The following is a 24,046-nucleotide window of genomic DNA, read 5'->3' as shown; positions in this document are numbered from 1 at the left end:
GGAGTCCGCCACAGCAATCTGCCTTCAGTGAGATCGACTCAATACTCAGCTCATTCCTGATATATCATACAACAAGTATTGCAGCAGATGGTTCATCCTGTGGACTTGGAGGAGTGTTACAATGTTGGCCATTGGGCCCCTGTCAAGAGCCCTTGCTCTCACTGAAACTTGATATGCAGAAATAGAAAAAAAGCCCTAGCAATGGCATGGACATATGAGTGACTCAGGACTTTCGTTGTTGGCCTGACTTTACCTATGGATCCTAAACCACTCATACCCCTGTTAGGAGACAAACCTCTCAATGAACTTACACTGAAAATCCAGAGATTTCACCTCAGGTTGCTGAAATTCACTACAATATTGTGTACATTCCTGGAAAAGAGTTACAAGACCGCTGATACACTTTCTAGGGTACCATTACAGACACCACTGTCTACAGAAGAACTGTGCCAAGAGTGAGACGTCACTGTTTTTGTGGACCTTAATTGGAGAGGAGATACCCATATCTGTTTCATTACAGATGAAGATCCAGGAAACTCAAGAAACTGACCCTTTCTGTCAAAAGATAAAGAATTACTGCTTAGAAGGATGGCTTCAAGTAAGATTCAAAGACTGAGCTGGTGAGGTATGAACAAGGGAAACTCAGTGTCCATGTTGTCAAGGATTTAGTCATGTTCCACAACAGACTATTAATATCTTCCACTCTACACCAAGAGATCCTAGAGAAGATTCATGAAGCTCATCAGGGTACTACTACAAGATATCAAGCCAGGGCTCATCCAGACAGTTTGGTGGTCTTCTGTCCGTGATGATATACAGAACTGGGAGGCTAGTTATAAGGTTTGTGCTCAACACCAACCAGTCTGTGTAGAGCCATGTCTTATGACTGAATTACCAGATTGGCCATGGCAGATGCTAGGAATTGCCAACTCTGTACAACTCTACCAACTACAATTGTTGATTTGGTTCCAAAACTTGTTGATGCATGGACATTTTATGACAAAGATAAACTGATAAAGGACCATCAGAGATGATTGTAACACCAGGCATGCCTCAATAAATGTACCTGCTCGTTCCCCACAGGAGGAAATTTGTATTCCAGATGCAGGAGTACAAGGCACTGTTCAGGCTGTGGACACCTGTTGTTCATATTGGGTGAAAACTGGGTCATGTTGGGTGGAGACACCTAGAGGTCCTTTCCATAAAAATTCAAGAGCATCTCTGTCAAAGTCCACCTCTTTACCACTCTAGGTCAGGACATATATCAGTTCCACCAAATAGACTAGATTTGTGAATATATCTGCTTGAAATTAAAAGGATTATTGATGTTTCTGTTTTGATTATTATCTTTTTTTTCAGGGAAGTGAGTGTTAAAGATTCACAAGAGAGTGAGGTGTGTGTGTATAACCTCTCCTCTTAAGGTGATTTTGCAGTTCTGTGGAAAACCTTCAAATTTCTCCTGAGAAAGAGGATATAGTAGTAAGTCCCTTCCTGAGGGCTGATACGATTAAATGAATAGGAAGTTGTCAGACATCTTTGTGTATGTGTTAGCAGCAGTAATAAAGCCCTAAAACAGCAGAATAACATGCTTGCTTCCACTTCTTTTCTTGATGGCGTTTTTTGAATGCGTTTGCCTGTTAGGTGCATCTTCAAAATATATCCCAACAGATTAGGAAGCCTGCATAGCACTCTAATTACTTACTGTTCCTTCCATAGCATCAGGTGAACAAACCCAGCAACCAAAACCAACAGGGACATTTTTTTTCCAATGTCAAATGGATTTAGTACTAACTCTAGTGCCATAGCATATTAAGCTGTGAGGAAGACATTGCTGACCCTAATATATGTTTAACAATGGGCCTGCTATCTGTTTAGGAACAGAACATTTTAGACACAATCTCAGAATCACCACTTGTAGTTTAATATATATTTTTTCTATTAAAACATATAAAAGTGCTACTACTGATCAAACAGAGACCTAAGCGGATATAATAAATTGTGCTGGAAAAAGAAAATATATTTTCAATTTAAGTATAAACTAGAACAGAGAAGACAGAATTCCTAGAGTCCATTATATTTATAGACCTAAACCTTTAAGCTCGTTTCTGTTAAGTTTTAGCAGCGAAGATTAATGTCTAGCTTGCTTAGCAAAGCCATTGTTCTGTACATTGATAAGAAGCCTTTAGTCTCTTTTAGATTATTGGTAGAAAATGGTTTTGCTTTGTAGTTATTCTGTTTTTGTCTTGAAGATCTAAGTAATCTCAGTTAAGTGATAACCACCCATGTGGTCTGTCGGTTGGGGGGTTTTTTGGGGGGGGGAGGGGCGCGGAGGGCAAGTTTGTTCCAAAACTAAGAAACCAAAATCCTGAAGATAGTAGAAGGAAAAATACATAGGAATTTTGTCAAAAATGTTTGTAGCTTTATTTGATAAATAACATATGGATACTGGAATGCCACAGAGAAGCAGACAGCTTGCTAAGAATATTCATTAAATAAATTGGTAAGCCAAATGTAAGGATACTTTGGTTATGTTTGCGCAGTATTTCTGAGCAAACTCATTGATTTTAATACCTATTAATTTATAAGACTTGTTCCATGTGGGTACAACCCTATGCAAAATAAGGCCCACAGAAGGGATACAGTAATTGGATTGTAAAGGTTGAGGCAGGTAAGAAACTGAGTAAGGGTAAGCCAGCAGTAGAGGTAGTGTTGAAAGGTGAGATACCAGGCTTGAGGAATGGTATTAATGGAGTTCCTTAGAATTAATATCTTGTGTCCAATTTTGTTAAATATTTGCATTACTGACTTTGATGCAAGGAGAAGTGAGGTAGTAGAATTTGCTGCTGACACACAGTTAGAAAGCATTGTCAGTGCAGAAGAGGGTTGAAACTTCATACAGAAGCAACTGGGTAGCCCTGGGGACTGCAGTGATAGAAATGGGTGTGTAATTCAGTTGTAGAAAAAAAATCTCAAAGATGGAGGCTCATTAGTTGGAAACAATTGGAGACAATTCTGTATTCATTGTTCACACTATAATTATGAGTCTCTAGTGAGATGCAGCTGAGAAAAAGGCAAATCTGGTCACAGGTTACGTCACTTGAGTTATATTCAGATAGGAAAATATTAATGCCAATATAAAAGGCACTGGTAAGATCCCAACTGGAATGATGTGTACAGATCTGGTCATCCATGCTCATGAACGATAAAGTGAAGCAGAAGCGTTTTGAGTACAGATCTAGGAAATCAAAGCCTACTGTATATGAGAGGGAACCAGTAGGGCTAGGTTTGTTCATTTTAACAAGGCAAGTGCTGAGAGAGGTTAGGATTGCTGTCATATAAATGCATTTGAAATCTAAAATCCAGGGAGGGAAAAGAGCTGTTTAAGCTGAAAGGATAATGTTAGCAAAAGAACAAATGAGTATATATTAGCCAAGACCAGATTTTGACTGGAACTTGGAAGATTCCTAACCATTAGTGCAGTGAAATTCTGGAACAGTTTTTCAGTAAGCAAACTGGTTTTAGGATGGCATTTGATTAGTGAATGAAAGGGACTATTCGGCACTAGACCAGCAATAGCAAGTGAGTGAACTTGATTGAGAAGCATTCCTTGTGTTCTTAAAACTGGTTTGAGGGTTGAAGATAGAGTATTACTATAAACTATGTGTTTACATTATGAAAAACAAAATTAAGTGACTGGAATATAGTGAATAAATACTTTCATGGGAAGAAAATATCAAGACAAAATAATTCTTTAATATAGTGGAGAAAGTTATAACCTGAGTAATGTGGCTGAAAGCTCAATATAGACGAATCAAAAGAGAAATTAGCACAGATTTCAAACAGTGAGAGTGATTAATCACTGGAACAAACTACCAAGGGATGTTGTAAGGTTTTGATGTCTTCAAATTAGCAGTGAAAATCAGTGGCCTGTGATATACAGGACATCTGACTATGTAATCTAATGGTCCCTTGTAGAATCAGGGTATGAAACTGCTGAATGAAAAGTGTCTCTCCAGATTCGTGTCCTGCCATCAAGGATAAAAGTAACATTTCAAATGACACCTGGATTTCAAGAACTTAAAATATCAGTGTCCCATTTGGAATATAACGCTTCTGAGATTTTCCTGTTAGATACTGTTTTTAGACCTTTATGCTAAAGACAGTAAAAGTTAAATTATAACCAGGTAGAGATGCTTAGATTCTACCAGAAAAATTGCCATTCTCCCTGTAGAAACCCACAATGTGCAGATGTTCATGCTTTTTTTTTTCCCTAGAGCAAACATGGCTGCTCCAGGAGAAAACTAACCTGGCAACAACTGGGGTTCAGTTGATTATGGGAGAGTTTTCCTGGGAGATTTGAATGTTTATATTTTCCCCCTGGTTTAACTCTTCTTCCCAATCTACAGGAATAAGGGACCAGGAGTAGAATGAAGGGGAAAGACTCCTTGCCTTCCAGAGACCAGCATCACTCTAGTTTTGAAAAGGTGTGGGGTGCAGCTTCTCCTCCACTCCTATAGCAGTCACTGCTCCTTGCCTCCTCTCTAAACCAGAGAGTCCCTGGTTTGGGTAAGAGTCAGGAGACTTTGCTGGCTTCCCCTTGTCATGTAGGTGAGCAGCAGGGCAGCAGTTTAAAGGCTGGGATTAGGGCTCTGAAAGAGTCTCCTCAGCTAGGCTCCTGGCTCTTGCCAGCTCCCTCTTGCTGCTCAGCTGAGTGGCAGGGTGGCAATTTAAAAGCTGGTGGCTTGGAACAGGGCTCGCAGAGCAGCACAGGGAGAGGCAGACTTCTGTGCCTCTGCTACAATGCTCCTGGAGCCTTGCTGCAGCAGCAGAGTGCCCCTCTCCCTCCTCTGTGCACACCTTTGGGTCAGCTTATAGGTGTGCAAGGAGTACGGTCATTCTGTGGGAGAGAACCAGGAGGGTTTTAATCATGGCAGAATGCCCCACTCCTGCCATTCAGCTGATTGGCAGGGTTGTGGGGTGGCATTCTCAGTAATGCCAACTGTCATGAAACTACCACGAGACTCAGGATTTCTAAGTGAAAATAACTCTGGGTTGTGATCTCCTGATCAAACCCTCAGCTTTTCCCAGCTTGTAAGTCTGTGGAGAGGAAGGGGCTGGGGAGGAGGTGTGGAGATTGAAACTCCTGTGGTGAGGGCGGGTGTGGAGCAGAGGCAGCGGCTGGGGTAAATGGGGTCCCAGGGCTGAGGCGGATCATCCAGAGGTGCGGGGGTAGGGGTGGTTCCCTGCAGCAGTGCACACCCCTGAGGGAGGCATGGGGGGGCATGTGCCCCCCACAAGGCAGAGGCAGAGGCAGGCTGTCTGCTGCGGGGTGGGGCTGTGTGCCCTGCTGCCTTTGCCCTGGGAGCTTATCCATGCAATGCTGGTGTGCTTCCTACTGCCAAGCGGGTCCTCTGTCCATTGGGCGGCAATGGCACAGCTGAGCTCTCGGGGCAAAGGCAGCAGGGCACAGCCCCAGCCTGCAGCAGGAAGCCCGCCTCTACCCTGTTGTGGGCATGTGCTCCCTATGCCTTTCCCAGGGGTGCGCATAGCTTTGGGGGGACATGGCCCCTCACACCTCTGGGCAACCTGTCCTGGCCCCAGGGCCCCATTCACACCAGACCCTGCTCCTGCCCCACCCCTTCACTCCCTCCCTCCCTCCCTATGAGGCCTTCGACCTGCCCCACCCCCTTGCCTCTTCTCCCCTGCCCCTTCTCCTCCACTTACCAGCTGGGCACTCTCTGTGTCTGTCTGCTCCTCACTCCCAAGGCACAGCTGTCCCAGCCCTGCTGCTGCCTTTTAGTCCTGAGCCACAGTACTCCACATCCTGCCAGGGTGTGTGGGGACCCTCCTTCCCCAGGCTCCAAACCCCACACACACATCCACAGCCCCCCACACCTTCACAGATAACCCCCCCCACACACTTACACACTTCAAAATTAACATCTCATGATTTACATGCTAATCTCTTGATTTTGAAGAGTTCACCTCATGAATTTTGGCACGGTGTGGTTGGCAATACTGCATTCTCCCAGGGCTGGAACTCTCCCTGCCTGTCTGTGGCACCTGCTGCTTTTCAGCTGCTTTTCAGCAGCTGCCAGTTGATAGCCTGCCATCTTTCCAGGGAGGGAGAAGACAGACTGGGCTGTCATTCCTGTAAGGGTGGGGGTAGCCCAGCAGCTTTCCAGCCATGGGGCTGGAGGAACATCTCTATAGTCCAGCTACCATCTGCTTTTCCACTGGAAGAAATTTCTTTCCATGGAAAAGAATATCCATATAAAGCCTCTCTCTGGGGTCTCTACAGTCCCCCACAAATCATGAACTTCCTAAAGTGTGTTTTGTAAATACCAGCTGTTCATCATGAGTCTTACAATAGTCCATGCTTTTCTTAAGTGCTGCATCCTGTAGTCATGCTACAAAAAAATAAGTCTCTTGCCATAAGTTTTTCCTAGAAAAGGTGGAGAAGAATAATCCTATGGGCTCAAGACACAGAAAAAAAATTGGACAGAAGTAGTATTTTTAAAAATCATTATGCTTTAACCTAATTTCAAAATAAATTAGGTATCCAAATATTTTTGAGGATATGGGCCAAGGTTGTATTTTAATAAAAACATTTTAATTCAAGGATATTATTCCTACACTTGTGTGTTGGGCAAAACTATTTTTCAGTATTAGACCTTGGTATTTTCTGACCTTACCTAATTAGCTATGAATTGACACAATTTAGTTCTTCACTAAACTTTCAGAACAAACAGATGTAATCATGTCAATCCAATCAGATACACACAGGTGAATCCTGCCTGTGCAAATTCAATTGCAGAATTAAAGCCACAGAGGGAAAAATTTATTTGATTATCCATGTCACTCACAGATGAAGTTTGACATTGAAGACTGATCACTTTTATTATTGGAACTAGCTTACTTAGTGGAAAAAAACATTGAAATTGAGATTGTTTTTGCCTGGTGACCAATAAAACACTTTGACAGGATCAGGGCCCAGGGGTGGCTGTAGTGCCACTCGACCCCTGTCACCACTCCTGGTCCCTGGTGTACCCTCCCTTTTTACCTTTCCTACCATGTCTTGATGTTATTTATTACATTTGCTCCTTATTCATGTGGGAACCAATGACACGGCTCAGAGCACCCCCAGCCTGGTCATGAGGCGCTACAGGGAGTTGGGAGTGGGGCTTAGGGGTCTGGGAGCTCAGGTGGTGTTTTCATCGATCCTCCCAGTCTCGGGCTATGGGCTGAGGAGGGAGAGGAGGATCCACACGGTGAACCAAAGACTGCGGCGCTGGTGTTATCGGGAAGGCTTTGGCTTCCATGACCACAGCCTGCTCTTTGGAGAGAGAGGCAGCGAGCTGCTGGGAAGAGATGGCCTCCAACTCTCTCCCCTGGGGAGGAGGCTCTTCTCAGCCAGGCTGGCTGACCTGCTCCACCGGGCTTTAAACTAAGCCCACTGGGGGATGGGGGGACTACTGCCCCTGCTGGCCTGCTGAACGGCCCTTGCAAAGCCAGCGGACCAAGGCACTTAAGGGGGCACTTAAGGGAGCCCACCCCTGCCCCAGCCCTGGCACAATCTGTGGGCAAGGCAAGAGCCCCCAAGGGCACACTTGCCTGCCTGTACACTAATGCCAGGAGCCTTGGCAACAAGCAGGATGAGCTCGTCCTCCTGCTCAGTGCAAAGAAATGTGATGTCATTGGGATAACGGAGACCTGGTGGGACTCCACCCATGACTGGACCACCTTGTACAGGAGGGATCGTGTTGACAAAAGGGGCGGGGGTGTAGCTCTCTATGTGAAGGAAAGCTACATGTCCCTGCAAGCTGATGTTAGCAACCGGCATGGACAGCTAGAGACCCTCTGGGTAAAAATTCGTGGGGAATTCGGCACAGGGGACACAACGGTGGGAGTCTACTACAGACCTCCCACTCAAAGTCCCGAGCTTGACCAGGAGTTCGCCCGGGAACTGACTGAGGCCGCTTGCTCCAGGACCTTGGTTGTCATGGGTGACTTCAATTACCCGGACATCTCGTGGGAAGATCACTCAGCTAAATCTGAGCGGGCGCAAAGCTTTCTCTCGTGCGTGGATGACCTCTACCTGACTCAAGAAGTCTATGGGCCAACGAGAGGCAAAGTGCTGCTTGACCTGGTACTGGCTACGGGGGACGACCTAATCGGCGACCTAGTGATTGATGGGAAGTTGGGTGACAGCGACCACGAGCTGATCACCTTCACCATCCGCCGTAAAGCTGGCAAGTCCTTGACTTCAGAAAAGCCGACTTTGACAAGCTCAAGAGGCTAGTCAGTCAGGCCCTCAGGGACCATGACCTCAGGGAGATGGGAGTTCAAGAAGAGTGGTTGCTTCTCAAGGAAGCGATCCTCAGTGCACAAGCTAAATCTATTCCAACACAGAGGAAAGGCAGCAAGAAGGCACAGCAGCCCCCCTGGCTCTCCAGAGACATAGCGGACCTACTGTGGCTAAAAAGGAAAGCCTACAAAGGTTGGAGGACGGGATTCACCTCCAAGGAGGATTACTCCACGCTGGTCCGGTCCTGCAGGGAGCAAACCAGGAAAGCCAAGGCTGCAACTGAACTCCAACTAGCTTCAGGCATCAAGGACAACAAAAAGTCCTTTTTCAGGTATGTGGGGAGCCGCAGGAAAAGCAAGGGCAATGTTGGACCCCTGCTGAACCAGATGGGGCAACTGACAACTGACGCCCAGGAAAAAGCCAACCTATTAAATAGGTACTTTGCGTCAGTCTTTCATCAGTCACATGGGATGCCCACGCCTGCTATGGGACAGGGAAATCTGGGTGAGGGGGATCCCCTACCCTCCATCAATGCTGACCTCATGAAGGAACACCTTGAGAAGCTGGATACCTTCAAGTCAGCTGGCCCTGACAACCTGCACCCCAGGGTACTCAAGGAGCTGGCGAGCGTCATAGCTCAGCGCCTGGCACGGATCTTTGAAAACTCCTGGCGCTCTGGTGTAGTGCCCGAAGACTGGAAGAAGGCCAATGTGGTGCCTATCTTCAAGAAAGGGAGGAGAGTGGATCCGGCTAACTATAGGCCCATTAGCCTGACTTCTCTCCTTGGGAAGATCTTAGAAAAGTTTATTAAGGAGGCCATCCTTGATGGACTGGCCCAGGCTAACATTCTAAGGGATAGCCAGCACAGGTTTGTTGCGGGTAGGTCTTGTTTGACCAATCTCATTTCCTTCTATGACCAGGTGACCTATCACCTGGGCAAGGGGGAAGAGATTGATGTCATATATCTTGACTTCAGAAAAGCTTTTGATCTGGTATCCCACGATCACCTCTTGGCCAAACTGCCCAGTTGTGGCCTTGGCTCCACCACGACTGGCTGGGAAATTGGCTTCGTGGTCGGACCCAGAGGGTTGTGATTGATGGCAGTCACTCATCATGGTGCCCTGTGACCAGTGGGGTCCCTCAAGGCTCTGTCCTGGGACCCATACTGTTCAACATCTTCATTAACGATGTGGACATTGGAGTCAGGAGTTGACTAGCCAAGTTCGCCGATGACACCAAACTTTGGGGCAAAGCATCCACGCCAGAAGATAGGCGGGTGATCCAGGCTGACCTGGACAAGCTCAGCAAATGGGCAGATGAGAACCTGATGGTGTTTAACACCGAAAAATGCAAGGTTCTCCACCTTGGGAGGAAAAACCTGCAGCACCCTTATAGGCTCGGCAGTGCTACGTTGGTTAGCACTACAGAAGAAAAAGACTTGGGGGTCATCATTGACCACAAGATGAACATGAGCCTCCAATGCGATGCTGCGGCTAGTAAAGCGACCAAAATGCTGGCGTGCATCCATAGATGCTTCTCGATCAAATCCCGGGACTTCATTCTCCCCTTGTACTTGGCCTTGGGGCACTCTGTGTTATGGCCTTCCTGGCCCTAATAGTTTTCCAGGGCATGAGTTGCCCTGTATGCTGTTTGTGTCCCTCTCTCCTGTCCTATAGTCATACCCAGACCTTGCAGATGTTACTTTAAATTGTCCGCTGGGCTTGGTGGCCCTGGCTGTTAACCAGTCAGTCCACCTAGCCTGCCAAGCCCCTGGCCCTGGCCCTGACAAGGCTGTTTTCTCCTCGGGCCCCTGGTCCTGATCTGGCTTCCACACATCTTAGGCTTTAGCCCCCCCGGACTTAAACCTGTTCTGGCTTTGGCTTATCTGTGGCTGTAGCCTCTCCACTGTGGCCTTAACCTACTGGTCACTGGGCCTCTGGCCCCAGTGTGGCCCACTGGGTCCCTGACCCTATGCCAGACTGCTTCCGCTGTACCAGTCCTCTGTCCTCAGAGGCTCTAACCCATGCCAGGCTGGTACCACTGTCCTTGGCTCTCTCAGCCTTGGCCTGTACCTCCTCAGCCCCCTGCATCCCCGGCCCCAAGCTAGGTGGCTTCTGCTGGCCTTGACTCTCAACCTTGGCGTGTACCAGCGCACAGCCCTCTGGAGAGTGCTTTGCTAGGCACCCCTCCATGGCCTTTATCCTCCCCCCATAGCTACAATCTGGTCCTCCAGTTAACCTAATCAAAACATAAACCCAGGCACAATCTCCCCACACAGGGTCACTACTTCCCATCAAGCTTTAATTCCCCTTTAGCTTCCCCCTGCAGTTCTTTGGGACAGACTGGGTGCCGGGCAGTCCATCTCCTGCAGCCATCTTGCTCAGGAGCACTTCTCCCTGCGTCCTACAGAGCCAGACTGCTTGCCTGGTCTCAAGCACTGGCTTTAAGTGGCTTGACCTTCTCTGCTGCAGCTTAGCTCAGCTACTTGCAGCTTTTTGCTTCTGGGCTTCCTAGATGTCTCCCGGCTTTGCTACAGAATGTAGTGCATCTAGCTCCCAGGATAGTCCCTCTCCCAGATATTTATTACTGGTCTGTTTGCTGCTCAGCTGCTGGTCCCAACCCACAAGCTTAACCTGCTGCAGCAACCTCTTAAAGTAACAGGAGCCGCTGTTAATTACTAAGAAAGTAGTAATACCTACAGGTTGTATTTTTTTTTTTTGTACATTTAATTATGTGTTGAAAATACATAAGGAAGTTCAAGGTTTTGATTCTTTTTTTTTTTCAGTGGGGTGATACTTGTTAGATCAGTGATAGTGATGATTCCTTTCTGTTTTCTCTCCCTTTCTTTTCTACTATTTACTGAACTTTCCTAATCAGACCCACTTCTAGTCAGTTTTATCCATTTATAAAATATGATGTTGTAATCGTATATCCTGGGGTATCAAATGTACATGCAGTAGGCAAGGAAATATGCCAGTTTTTGTTAGAATCTACTCACTGTATTACTAGGGGAAGTAGTATATATCAAGGAAAGAAGTATGGCATCCATTTGCATGAAGTTCAGCTAATGCACAGCCTTTTAAAAATATTGTCTGAATCTCTTGTGTCTGTAAAATTTCACTGGGAATCTGATATATAACTTTTCACCTGGGAGGTAAATATCATTAGTATATTACTTCACTATAATTTTGGTATCTGTCAAAACTGAGTAGTAAAATGTATTAGAAATATCTATAACTTAAAAAAAAAGTCCTGATTCAAATTCAAAACGTGATATGATTACACTCAAGGGTCGAACTTAAAGCGAATTGTTTTTTCTATCTTTTTCTCAGTAATTGTTGATTGATAGCTGCAAAAGTCATAATTAGTACAAAGTGAAACTGACACAGAAATATTAAAAGCAAACACGCTGCCTTCTGTTACAGCTGTTATTTCAAGAAACCAAGAAGGACCTGGAGAGATGGGAAAGGCAGTGCTCATTCCGAAGGATGACCAGGAGAAAATGAAAGAGCTTTTTAAAATCAATCAGTTTAACCTCATGGCCAGTGACCTGATTGCTCTTAACAGAAGTTTGCCAGATGTGAGATTAGAAGGGTGAGTTTGCAATGTATTATGTAATTCTCATCACACAGGGCTCAAACCATGTAATAGACTGCACTGTGCCATTAGGTTTTTATCCAGAACTCTTTATTGATTTTGAGGCATGATACAGCACACTGCCTAAAAGTGAATGTATAGTTATTATTTTCAGAAGTGGTTTGAAACTATAACAATATAAACTCCATATTCTTATTAAATTTCAGCCAAAGGTTGTAAGGTGGGGGACATGCATGCATCTGTGCATTCAAGAACATACTGACAGAATGAAAATGAGAACAGCCACCTATGGTGCACACTGAGCAATTTGTGCTGTTTTTGGTTACCAGCTATTGTATCTGGGGGGGCTCAAGGGGTGGGGTAGGTGGGGGAAGAGGGCAACAATCTCTCTCTCTTTCTAATAAATCTACTTGATACTTGAAATGCATTGAATGAAAGACATGCTTAATCAATCCTTTGTTTTAGAAAACACTACATTATTTCAAATTGAAAGGTATGCTGAAAACCAGTAATTACATTGCCTCTTTGGAGAGATATCCAGAGTTGTTTTCTGGTATATCGTTTTTTATAGTAAGGAAGAAGTTTGTTTTCTTCATGATTCAGTTTTCTGAAGTACTATAAAATATTAGGGTGTATCATTTTACATTGTGGCATAGGACATAAAGTTATCTAGTATGTCATGTGTCCAGGGATTTTTTAAAAAGTGTTTTTGCAAGGGAGATTCTTAATATTTGTACTAACCTTAAAAAAAAATGAATACAGCAATGTCTGCTGTTTGCACCCTACGCTTGCATATTTTTGTGGATATCTTGTGTTGGGTCATCTTCTGTTGTGCCAATGGCATGGTTGGGATAGATTTACACAAGCTTTTGAAGAAACATGCATTTCATTCAGAACCTTGTCAACATCTATTCTAACCATGCCATTGGTCCAATAAAAATCATCACTCGCAGAAATTCTTGCCTCTCAGATTTCCTAGACCATCTTGGCTACATCATCACTCCCAAAACTAAGCTCATAGATAGCATTTAGTGCTGAAAAAATAATTATGGAAACTAAAACTGTTCCAAAGCTGCTAGATGGATTATACCATAGGGTTTAGTTTAATTTTGTATTATCTTTTGTTCACATAAATTTTGGGGATAATCAAAATGTAACGAAAATTCTTAAAATGTTTAATGGGAACAATATATCTGAAGCATGTTATTCAAATATGCAATCTGAAGTGATTTTTAATGGGTTGGTTGTATATATGACTGAGTGATGATGAGTGACATGTGCCCTCCCCCCCACACACCAGTCAGCCCCATGGGGAGGGGGATGTTCCCCATGAGCGATCTCACCTACCAAAAAGTGGCTGTGCCGCCTCCAGAAGTCCCATGGCTACTTCTGGAAGCAGTGTGGCCATTTTTGCTGGAGACCCCCGCTCCCTGGCCATCACTTGCAGGAGGAGCACTGGCACTCCTACCTGTCCCCCTGCCCCTCGCCTAAACAGGGAGCATGGCCTGACAGGGGGTGCATCAGCACTGTCAGGGGGTGCACACCCTACGCATAGTTACTGATGTTTAATGAAATCCACGGGATAATGTTCCATTCATAGGTCATGTATGTGCACATGTATGTGTGTGCATGTGTGCATTGATGTATATAGCAATGATGGCTTTCATCTGCAATGCCTATGTCATTAGCAGTTAATGTGCTAAAAAGATGGCCCCTTGTATACTACAGCTTATCTGGTAATGGTCAATACTACACCTAAAGATTCAGTAAGAGGTGTAAAAAGGCCACCTGGCTACCTATGGTGTTGAAAGTATATCAGTGAGTATAAAAGGAAACATTTCTTTCTGTCCTCCCCCCACCCCTCAATTAAATATACGAACATAAACATATTAGTTAATGTTCATATTTCATTGAAGGAATTGAATTACTCCAACATAAAGCTAGTGTAGTGGATGGAAAACAAGATATCTAATTTATTCATTTTAAAACTTCGGATAATTGTATGTAAAAATACAACAAAATATAAATGGCTGTTCCTTTGAAAGAATGTGTGGTAGAGCTCAAATGCATGGAGGATTGATGTGGTTCAACCCTACAACTTTATTGAACAGAGAGAGGTAGTTAGCTGTGTTAATCTGGAGTTAGGCAGACGGCAAGGTAGATTTGTACTTTATAGACTAAGGGCAGGTGCAGATATTACATTTAGATCAACCTAAATAGGGTTAGATTGATCTAAATGCTGATCTGTGCAGATATTCAGGGAAGTTAAATTGGGGGAAAAATGGTGGGCCTGATATGAATTAGTGCACCTGATGAGGTGGACTAAATTAGATTGGGAACTGGTCAGGCGGATCTAGTAAATGTTTGCTAGAACATGTTCAGAGTGAAGCCCCGGGGCTGGGAAAGCTCAGCCACTCACCTTAGCCCTGGGCTGTGTTTTTCCAGCCTCCCCCCGCCTCCCCCATCTAACTCTTACCAGGCTATTTTTAGCCCCCAGACTTCCCCATCCCAAACAAGCCTGCCTCGTCCCCTGTGGACCCCCTAGAACTGCCCCCGGTCCTGCCTGCCCTTCCCCAAAGTTACTTATACCAGGTTCCTGATGTGGCTACCAGAACTGACAAACTACATGTTTCTCACAATCTCTATTATCACACAGCTTAAAGTAAGCCGTTTGATTGTAGACCAGGTATGGTGAATGTCTCCACATACTCTATCTAATACATCTCCTATTTAGTTAGTCTGTAGGGTCAAAATCTACCCTACCTTCAATTTTATTAAGATTAACATCTAGGTATGTATTAAGATTAATATCTAAGTATTTATTTCATAGGTATTTATGTAGGATAAAAGGAGTCTTATTTTTCATGTAATTTATATTGGAGTTTAGGGATTGATCTTTATTTTTCTCTTCTCAGTTCACTTTCCCCCACCCCACCCCCATTCTCTGTTTCTGACCAAGGTAACGGATAATGACATTTATAGACCAAATAAATTACTGCACTCAAACGCTCTATCAAAGGACTTCTGATTGGATTGCTCACTGTTGTCGAAACTCCTATCACTGGTCAGAGGTTTTCTGAAAGGCAACATTGCTCTCTGCCTCTGCATTCTGTGGCTCTCCCTTTCCTGACAAGGTCTCTTTAAAGACAGACACATGAGGTTTTGAAAGTTAAAAAGTTCACATTCATTCCTGATCTTAACTTAGCCACCTAGAAATACGAAAAGTTCTATTCTTATTTTAAGAAACCTAATAAAAGTGCAACTGACAGATAAATTGAAAAACAAGATGCTAAATAGGACTGCTGTACTATGTATTCCATATGTTTTCATTTTGATCTGGGAATTAGAATGGCTTTCTTGTGGTGACTGAAATCCTATCTGAAGAGATAAGGAGGGATAAGAAAGCTTGTCTAAATAGCTCATGTATCCTAAGACTTGCTATTTTGCAACAGTGTAGACGGCTGGCATGTGAATCAGGATCATGTCAATTATGGTGTTCTGTTTTGCCTAATCTCCCAGTATTGCCTCAGAACAGTGCTTATTAGTCAAATTAATTTGCTCTACTTATAATGCTAATAATAGAATATTTGATTTTGCAAATGCTTGAACACGAACTCAGGAGTTAATATACTCAGCTGAGTGTTTGCAGAATTGATTACTAGAATAATAGATTTTTTTATGAAAAGTGTGAGAGAAACTATAAATCATCAAAATTGTATTTGTCAGTATTTCTGTTTTTTTAAAATAACATTCCTAAAGTAATATTGTATCTTACAGCTGAATCTCAGTTGCTGCAGCCTGTAACAAATATGAACAAACATTGCCAAGTGCTCCTTAAACTTCCAGGTATTCATGCTCTTAAAACTGGATCGTCACTTAGCAGAAATCCTTCACTTTTTACATGTTTAGTTTAAAAGCTGACATCTCCTGCTGTGTGAAATTTAAAATAAAATAGCACATACTTACACATGTGCACACATGCACAAAAATACTTCTATTAAGGGAGCTCCCACACATGAACAATGAATGCGAGTTGTCTGTCATCTAGAGTTGTCATTTGAAAATCAGTCCTTGCCAACTTATCATGAAGTTGTATTGGAGATTTACTCCACACAGAGTATTTTTGGTAATTATGTGGCTGTTAATGGGAAACGTTAACTGTTTAGTGGCTTATGGTGTACATGTCCTACCTGCTATCGTGCTCTACATGTGTGGTTTAGTTTCTGGGCAGAAAGTGGTCTACTGAGGGCTTTTAACTAATTGGAGCTGTAAACTCAGGTTTCAGTTCTTGATTGCAGTTCAGATGCTTTTCACTGCACCAGGGGTGGATTTTGGGTATTAAGCAAACTACCTGACCATTAGGCAGTGAAGACCTGATGTAGCAGCTTCTAGGCTGCCAGCCAATTTTTGGTGTAGATACATTGCCAGAGGAAAGGGGTTTTAGCCAGTTTTGATCTACCCTCTGCTGCTCCTCAGCTAGTTCTTTTCATTGTGGCACAGCTAGCCTAATTCTGTCCAGAATAAAAGTTAGGCCTGCAATCTGTCTGGTTGCACAAAGGTGAACTTTTTGGATATCTTACTAAGCTGTCTTCAGGTCTAGTTCCAGATCAAGTCAACTGCTGCATGTAAGCATAACTTAGAGAGTCCTGGCAAATGCAACACTTAGCTTTAAAAGTACAAAGTGTGAGATTCGAAGTACTTGATATTTTTTTTTAAGTTTTCCTGTTCCACTGTGAAGGGCAGTAGTTGGTGGGAGGAAGATGAATGGTTAAATTTTGAACTGACCGGACAGCTCTATTCAAACAAAGGGAAGAGAAAGGGACCTGTTAGTGCTGAAAGAAATCTGTCTTCCAGGATCAAAAAGAGTTTTATGTTTGGCTTCTATAAAAAAGATAGAAAGTGTTGAGGGATTTTAAAGAAAGATTTTCCTCCATTTTTTTCCCAGACAGATGCTTTCTGTACACACACTATCTTTAGGGAGTGTTAAATTGTTCCCAGTGCCAACTTGCAATGCTTTGTTGCTAGGGTGGAATATGATTTCATGGTTAATATATTTAGCACATGAGAAAGAGAAAGACAAGTTTTATTGAAATGGGAGATGTAGGCATATGTCTGATGATCTGTGATTGGTGTCATACTAGCTATACCGTCTCCATTACAAATTCAGCCTTATCCTGCAGGACTTGGAGAGTTTTCAGAATTATTGTTACTATGGCAACATTTGATGAATGGAAAATTTTGTTAAATTTGAGTACTCTTGGTAATGTGTGTATAATTTTATATATAGTATATGTACACACACAAATACGTTATGTTTGGCATCAGATTACAAAAGTGTTGTATTGGTGCACTAGTGACATCACTCCGTGAACTGAAAAAAGCTGCACTGTAACAGACATCAGAGAGCTGGAGGCAGTAGAGATAAAAGTTCTTCAAAAAGATGGCAGGTGTAATGCCGAATGATTTAAAGAAATCATGAAATCAGATTTAAATAATAAAATCAGAAGGAAAAAAGCATGTGAAATCAAGGTATGGAATCAGCTATAAGCATCTTATTCTTATATAATAAAGGGCTTAGTCCATCTGTCTGTCCGCAACACTCTTAGAGCACTCTGATTGGTTAGTGAAACAAGCACCGCTATGATGGAGGGGATGGAGCAGGGGGGGCGAGGCCAGAACTGTTGGCTTTGTCCACCCCGTCCCCCCAGCTTCTTTGAGGCAGTGGAGTGCATGCTGGTAGGAACAATGCAAAAGACAGATGACAGAAGCCAAAAATCACAGAAACATAGATTTTAACGTGACTAAGATCAGTCCAACCTTAAGTTAGGTCATGAACAAGATGGCTGAACATGGTACACAGGGACAAGACCAAGAAGGACTTGAAAGAACAGTTCCCTGGTCAGTAGCAGATAGCAGTGTAGTACTGCTTTCACGTTGGCAGCAAGGCAGAGGACAAAGGAAGATTTATGTTTCAGTGTGTAGAAGACAGTCCATTTAGTATTAAATCTGTTTACATACTGGAGTCATATCATGTATTGTGCATCTCCTCAAAGGTCCACACACATAATTAGATATAATCAGAAGTAATCCATATTACTCTGAATACATTCCATGCAGACACTAGGTCATATTTTGTCTGTAGCTGCTCTTTATGATCAGTTGAGGAGGCCCTCTCCTGGTCCTTACTGTGTGTGCCAGAAGGAGAAGTAAGGTGAAGTGCTCTGGGCTGCTGTTGGCTGAGTATAACTGCTCATATTGGGCTGCTGCAGACAGCTAACTAAAGCAGCTTGATTTGTTTTGCTTACCCCAGTAAAATTTAAAAGTCCCCAGCTGCTGCTCCTGCAGTGTGATCCAAGAGGGGCGGTGCGACCATGCCACTGAACCCTTTCTGGATCCTGCATACAAGTCCTGTCTTACCTACTATAAATGCACAATCAGCTCTACCGCACAACTACAAAGCATATCACCCTAAAACACCAACACCCCCTAACCTGTCACAAGTAAAGTAAAGGGACAAGGGCTGTCAGTCTTTGGCCATTATAAGCGGTATTAAAATGTACTTGAAAGTTCTAAGGAAGAGGTCCATGTCCATATTACAGAGGAACATCCCCCCCCCAGTCTGTATTAATCTGACAGTAGAGTAAAATTCCTTCTTGATCCCAAATGTAGGGAATTCAGTCTGCAGACAATAATAGAATGTAGAAAGAAATGTCTTTGTAGAAGGAAATTTGTGTGGTAAGTATTGGGGAAGAGAAAAAGCTATATAATTTAGAGAAATGTTGGCAAAAGGTTAAGTGGCTACATTAATAAATTTAGAGTGGAAATTAGGAGGTGTCTAATGATTAAAGGAGTAAAGTTTTGGCATAGTCTTCTGAATAACATTGGGGCAAGGAACCGAACTTGTTTCAAGATGGAACTCAATAACAAAAAAGGAGGCCCTGGAGCAATAATCAGCACATGCAGTATGCAGATTTAGATGTTTGGTATCTTCAAGGAGAACTGAAACAAAATTCAGTCTCTTTTTGGGAGGTGTCTAGTAATCTCATTCTTCAGAGCTTCTGCTTATCACCTGCAGAGGACAGAAGTATTATTTTCCTCTGGACTGTTCAATTTGCTGCCTTCAGATTTTTTTCCCCCGTTTTCCCCCTGAAGCATTGGAGAGATGCCACAGCTGGAAGTGGGAGCTTGTGGCAGAAAGCCACCTTGGTTTCTCCCCAAAAATCTCTGCCCTGTGACACTGTGACTAAAATCTCTGGGCTGTAACCATTTGATTAGGGTGGGCCCTGCACACAGGGGACCGCACCCTCGGCCTGTCTGTTTAGGTAACTTGAGCTGGCTGCATTCCTGAGGGAGGGGGCAAACCTGCTCCCTCTGCCTACCTGACTTGCATCAATTACCTAGGTAAGGGGTTTCTACTTGGGGAGCTGGAATCTGCCTGGTAACAGGTGATGTATTTCAAATTGGTTGGCTGACAGCCAACTGGGGCTGACCTCCACTGGCCCAGGTGAATGAGGTCACAGGGGCTATATAAGTTAAGGGGGTGAAGGAGGCGGGCTCTCTCTTCTGCCATGAGGTGAAGCAGCAGCCATGCTGGGGACACAGAGGAGCTTTACCATCTGAAACTAGCTCTCTCTCACCCCAAAACTCATGAGCAAGGAACTGCTTGCCCCCAAAGGGAAACTTCACCTGCCTTTGGAAGATGCTTGTGAGTAAGCTACTCAGTCTGATTAGATATTTAGCTGGCAGTAACACAGATGCATGATCAAAAGGCTACCTCAGCCACACTGCTCTTTAGGATTTCTAAGATATTGCTCAATCCTGTACCCTAGTTTACCCTATCCCTTGTAATCAGTAAAGTTCTCCTTTTTGACTGGTGTGGGAGACTTATTGAGGGGTGGGTCTAAATTATGCCTAAGAGACCCCTTAGGTCTGCGGACTAAGGGAGACTTTACTTTTTGCCCCCTGACTTGGGGAAGTGCCCCAAGTGCCTGTACTGGGTCCAGTACCCGTTGGACTATTAGGCCTGTGTTTCCCCGAGGACACAGGGCCGAGACAGTCCCTTCTCGGGGTGGTGGCGCGATATTGCCCCCAGACTAGCGAGTGTGCTCTGGGAGAGGGTTGGCCAAGCATAAGGCGCCCCTAGGGAGGCATTCGGAGCCTGGAAGGTGGTCGGGCGCGGGGAGGTGGGCGGCTCAACGCAGGAGCGCCCCCTACTGGCCTGCCACAGAGCTTGTCTGTAGTGACTGAAGCTCCTGATGCAGGAGGTCTCTTTCAGCTGGCCTTAGGGGTCATAGGGATCAGATCCCTATGCATAGGTATTTAGGGGCCAGAGCATTTAAGACTTTAAGTCAAAAACACCACATTAAATTGTGCCTGGAAAGGTAGATTATGGAGTACTGCAAGTTATGTGAACCCTCCTTCCTCCCCAAGCTGGAGTAAGATAAAATAGACACTGCTGCTGTAGGTTCAGTGTTGTATTACAGGTAGTGTATATTATCTGGGAGTTTATCTAGAATGATCAGCTGCCTAAGTATAAAGTACCATTTCTGATGGTAACCCCTGACTTGCAGCAGAACACCCTAATGGGCAAGTCCCTAGTGGATCAGATACTTGTGTGAGAAGCCACAAAAGGCATAAGCAGATGTTAAACAGTGGTTTGCATTCAGAATGTGCTTTGAAACACCTACTGTGTCCCCTACAAAATCATAACTGTAATGTTGGATCAGGATTTTTTTTCTGCTTCAGCTGTGTATGAATTAAAAGCACTAAGCTGTATCATATAAGAAGTTTTTGCCAAAGATAAGTCAGACCTGGAGAGGTCAGTAACTCTGAGATAACTGCTAGCTGATGAACAATTACATTCCTCTGATGTTCTTGGAAATAAGTCTCTTTGTCCTCCTGAACCAGAGATTTACAGACCTAGTATGAAATCCTGGCCCTATTTGATTTCAGTAGCAGTTTGGGTATAAACATTAATGGCACCAAGATTTCAAAGCGGGTTTAAAATTCCTTTTTAGTTGTGAAATAATTTCTGCTTTAGAAGGAGAATTCTATTGAATGATGCTACATTTCTCTACCTGTGCTGGTAGTGTAAAGCTTCTGCTTGGTAAATTTATGTAACAGTTGCAACATGCTGCACTCCTTGGGCACATCCACACATGGAAGCATGTGCGCTTGCAGCAGCTCAAATAGAAGTGGTACAAATTTGAGCCACGACATTTTGCTTCAGCACAGGTGGTCAGACATGCACTTAGTTGTGGAGCAAATTGTGCCACTTGGAGCAAAATAACCCTGCCTGGCTCCTCCCAGATCTTCAGCCAGGGGGAGATAGAGCCTGGGGCCAGCACCTGTGCTGTCCCCAGCAGTATAAAAAGTTGCCCTGTCCTGGACACAGCAGTATAAAAAGCTGCCCTGGCAAGTAGTTCAGGGCTACTAGCTCTCAGGAGCTTGTGGGGTCCAGCCTATTGGTACCTGGGCACACTATCCCTTGTGCCAGCTGGACTGCTGAAGCAGCCCTGAGAGTTCCCTGCACGCTCTACCCACTGCAGCAGTCTGGCAGTGGGAGTTGCTGCCTGGCTGTGACCTGCATTGCACCTGCCAGACTCAGATGGGGACTGCAGAGCCAGTAGAGGCCCCATTTGGCCAGGTCAGCCACAGCCAGATGGAGCCAAGGTGCCAGCTCTGAGGAGGCAGGGTCCTGCCACTGGCCTCCCTAGCAGGAATTCTGGTGTTCCCTATTGGAAAACTGAAAAAAATCCCTGATAAAAAAAAAAAAAAATTCCTAAAGTCACTCTCTAAAATACCCTCAAATCCATGTTCCTCCACAAGTAAAACAAAAGACCACTATAAAGAGAGAGAGTGAGACGGAGACAGCGATCAGTTGGACAATGCTTTATTGATATGTCTACAGTGTTAAAGTAAGTCTCTTATAATAATAAGGTGAACTCTAAATACAGGTTTCATGAATTCATTATTTTGCTGCCCTGCCAAAGGGCTACGGCCCCTCAACAGGGGGTTCGACCCCCACACAAGGCTCATATACCCCACACCAGCCCCCCTGATTGCTGCCTTACCTGGCTCCATCCCCCACCAGCTGCTGCAGTCCCCCCCCAATGGCTGCCTCACCCAGCCCCACCCCCTGCTCCCCCAGCCCCCCTGATGGGTGCCTATAACGGGGGGCCTGCTCCAGGCCAGTCTCACTGTGGCCCGCTCACCTGTTTCTGGACTAACTGCCCACCTTCTCACCTGCCATGCCATGTTAATTATTTAATTGATCTTAATAAGCGGGAGGCTGCCCATTTCTTGCCCTAATGCCAGAGGGTGCTATCTCTGGCTCTCTTCCTCCCCTACACCACAGCCCAAGCCTCACAGATGGCATCCATAGTTCTCACAATCACCGGTCCCTTGCTGGGCCCCAGAATCCTACTGTTGAACACCTCTACAATCCCTCCATTCTGGCAGCCTAATCCACCTTCATTCTCGGCAACATAGCCCGCTGAGCTGCTTCCCACTTACGGGTATTGTCCCCCCAGGACCTTTGGCCACTAGCCCCAGCCCACCTCCAAGCCAGTCAGAACCCCAGGCCTTCAGCTCTTGGACATTCCTGGTGGTGGGCCCCTGGCCCTTCGACCCTTCCGGTCCTGCCCCAGCATGGACCAGTCGGGGGAATGTTCAGGCAGGTGTGTGAGTCCATGGCCTCACACTCTTCCTCTGGGGTCCACCTTCCAGACCCTCCAAAAAGGGGTAACCCACCCAGTTGTGGGAGCTGCGGTTAAGGCGACCCGACCTGCCTTTCACTGGGGTGGTAGCTGCCCTGGTATTTCCTATGGGCCCCTGCACCACTGAGAGCCCCACCACACCACCCACTCCTGGCAGGGTTACAGTTTTAGGTCGTGCCCAGGACCAGGAGGACTCCTGCCCATCCCCTACAGCTCCTCCCTTACCTCCAGATGATATCTGCAGCCAGGCAAGGTTGTTGTCTACCCTCCCAGCAGCAAAATGCCCTGTTTATATGGACAGCCCTGAATCTAAAATGTCTGCCCTCATCAGGCACCTGCTGGCTGCTGTCTCAGGCTCTTAAAGTGGCAGGCACCAACAGTGCCCTGCCACAGTGCTCCATCCAGCCCCACGCCCCACCTTGCACCCCACAAGGCTACCCCGACAACCCCAGGCCCCATCACTTCAAAAAAAAAAAACCCAGTAAAAGGACAGAAAAAAATGGGGAAAAAAAGCCTCTGCTTACTTTAGAAGCGGGGGGGGGGGGGGGGGGCTTCAGGGCCTCCTGGCAGAGCTCCCCAGGTAGCACAGGACAGTGCGGGAACAGGAGGGTCCAGGCTGAGGCTGCTGGGGCTTTCACCCTGCCCTGTATTGTGTGGGCAAGGTGCCAGTCAGCCAAACAGCAGCTCCAACTGCCAGTAAGTGCTGGGGGATTTTTTTTTTTTTTTTTTAACGTATGGCATGGTGGGACAGGGATGGGGGGGCTTCGGGGGATGGGGCTGGCCGGGGCTGGCAGGGGGAGGGGCTGGCTGCAGCAGGGGTCAGGAGTTTTGGGGGGGCTTGCAGGGGGATGGGGGGCTGATGGAAGGGGACGGCCATGGCAGAGGTATTGGGAGGCTGGGGGAGTGGGTCAAGCTGTTGGGGGTCCCCCCCATTGTCCCCTTCTCCAGCCTCCCCTGACACCTCACCAGCACTGGAGCCCTGGTGCTGAAACATAGTTTCATAGTTTCTAGGGTCGGAAGGGACCTGAGTAGATCATCTCGTCCAACCCCCTGCCATGGCAGGAAAGATTACTAGGGTCAAACAACCCCCAGCAAGGTGTTCATCTAATCTCCTCTTAAAGACCCCCAGGGTAGGAGCCAGCACCACTTCTCTTGGAAGTTGGTTCCAGATCCTAGCTGCCCTGACCTGAAGTAGCGCCTCCTGATATCTAGCCTAAATCTACCCTCTGCCAGCTTGTGACCGTTATTCCTGGTCACTCCTGGCAGTGCTCGGGGGAACAGGGACTTCCCCAGTGCCTACTGATCCCCTCTGACTAGTTTGTAACAGGCCACTAGATTCCCCTCAGCCTTCTCTTGTGGAAGCTGAACAGGTTCAGGTCCTGTAGCCTCTCCTCATAGGGCCTGCGTGCTGCCCCCTGATCAT

At 45.4% G+C, this 24,046-nt stretch overlaps 1 protein-coding gene across 3 annotated transcripts in view; it reads left to right on the top strand.

Annotated features, from left to right (window-relative positions):
* Positions 1–24,046, top strand: part of GALNT13 (polypeptide N-acetylgalactosaminyltransferase 13) — a 434,504-nt gene that overhangs the window by 174,309 nt on the left and 236,149 nt on the right. For all 3 annotated transcript variants that reach the window (XR_016442089.1, XM_090045703.1, XM_090045702.1), the window contains exon 4: positions 11,734–11,902. Coding sequence is in view for 2 of the 3 variants with exons in the window: in XM_090045703.1 (XP_089901829.1) it covers positions 11,734–11,902 (169 nt within the window). In the remaining variant the exon portion in view is untranslated. The remainder of the gene's footprint in view (positions 1–11,733; positions 11,903–24,046) is intronic.

Source organism: Crocodylus siamensis, chromosome 4, assembly GCF_052110815.1.
Source record: "Crocodylus siamensis isolate JL-2025a chromosome 4, ASM5211081v1, whole genome shotgun sequence".
In the NCBI taxonomy this organism is placed as follows: Eukaryota; Metazoa; Chordata; order Crocodylia; family Crocodylidae; genus Crocodylus; species Crocodylus siamensis.
The sequence above is the reverse complement of the archived record's forward strand: the minus strand, read 5'-3'. Positions and strand labels throughout refer to the sequence as shown.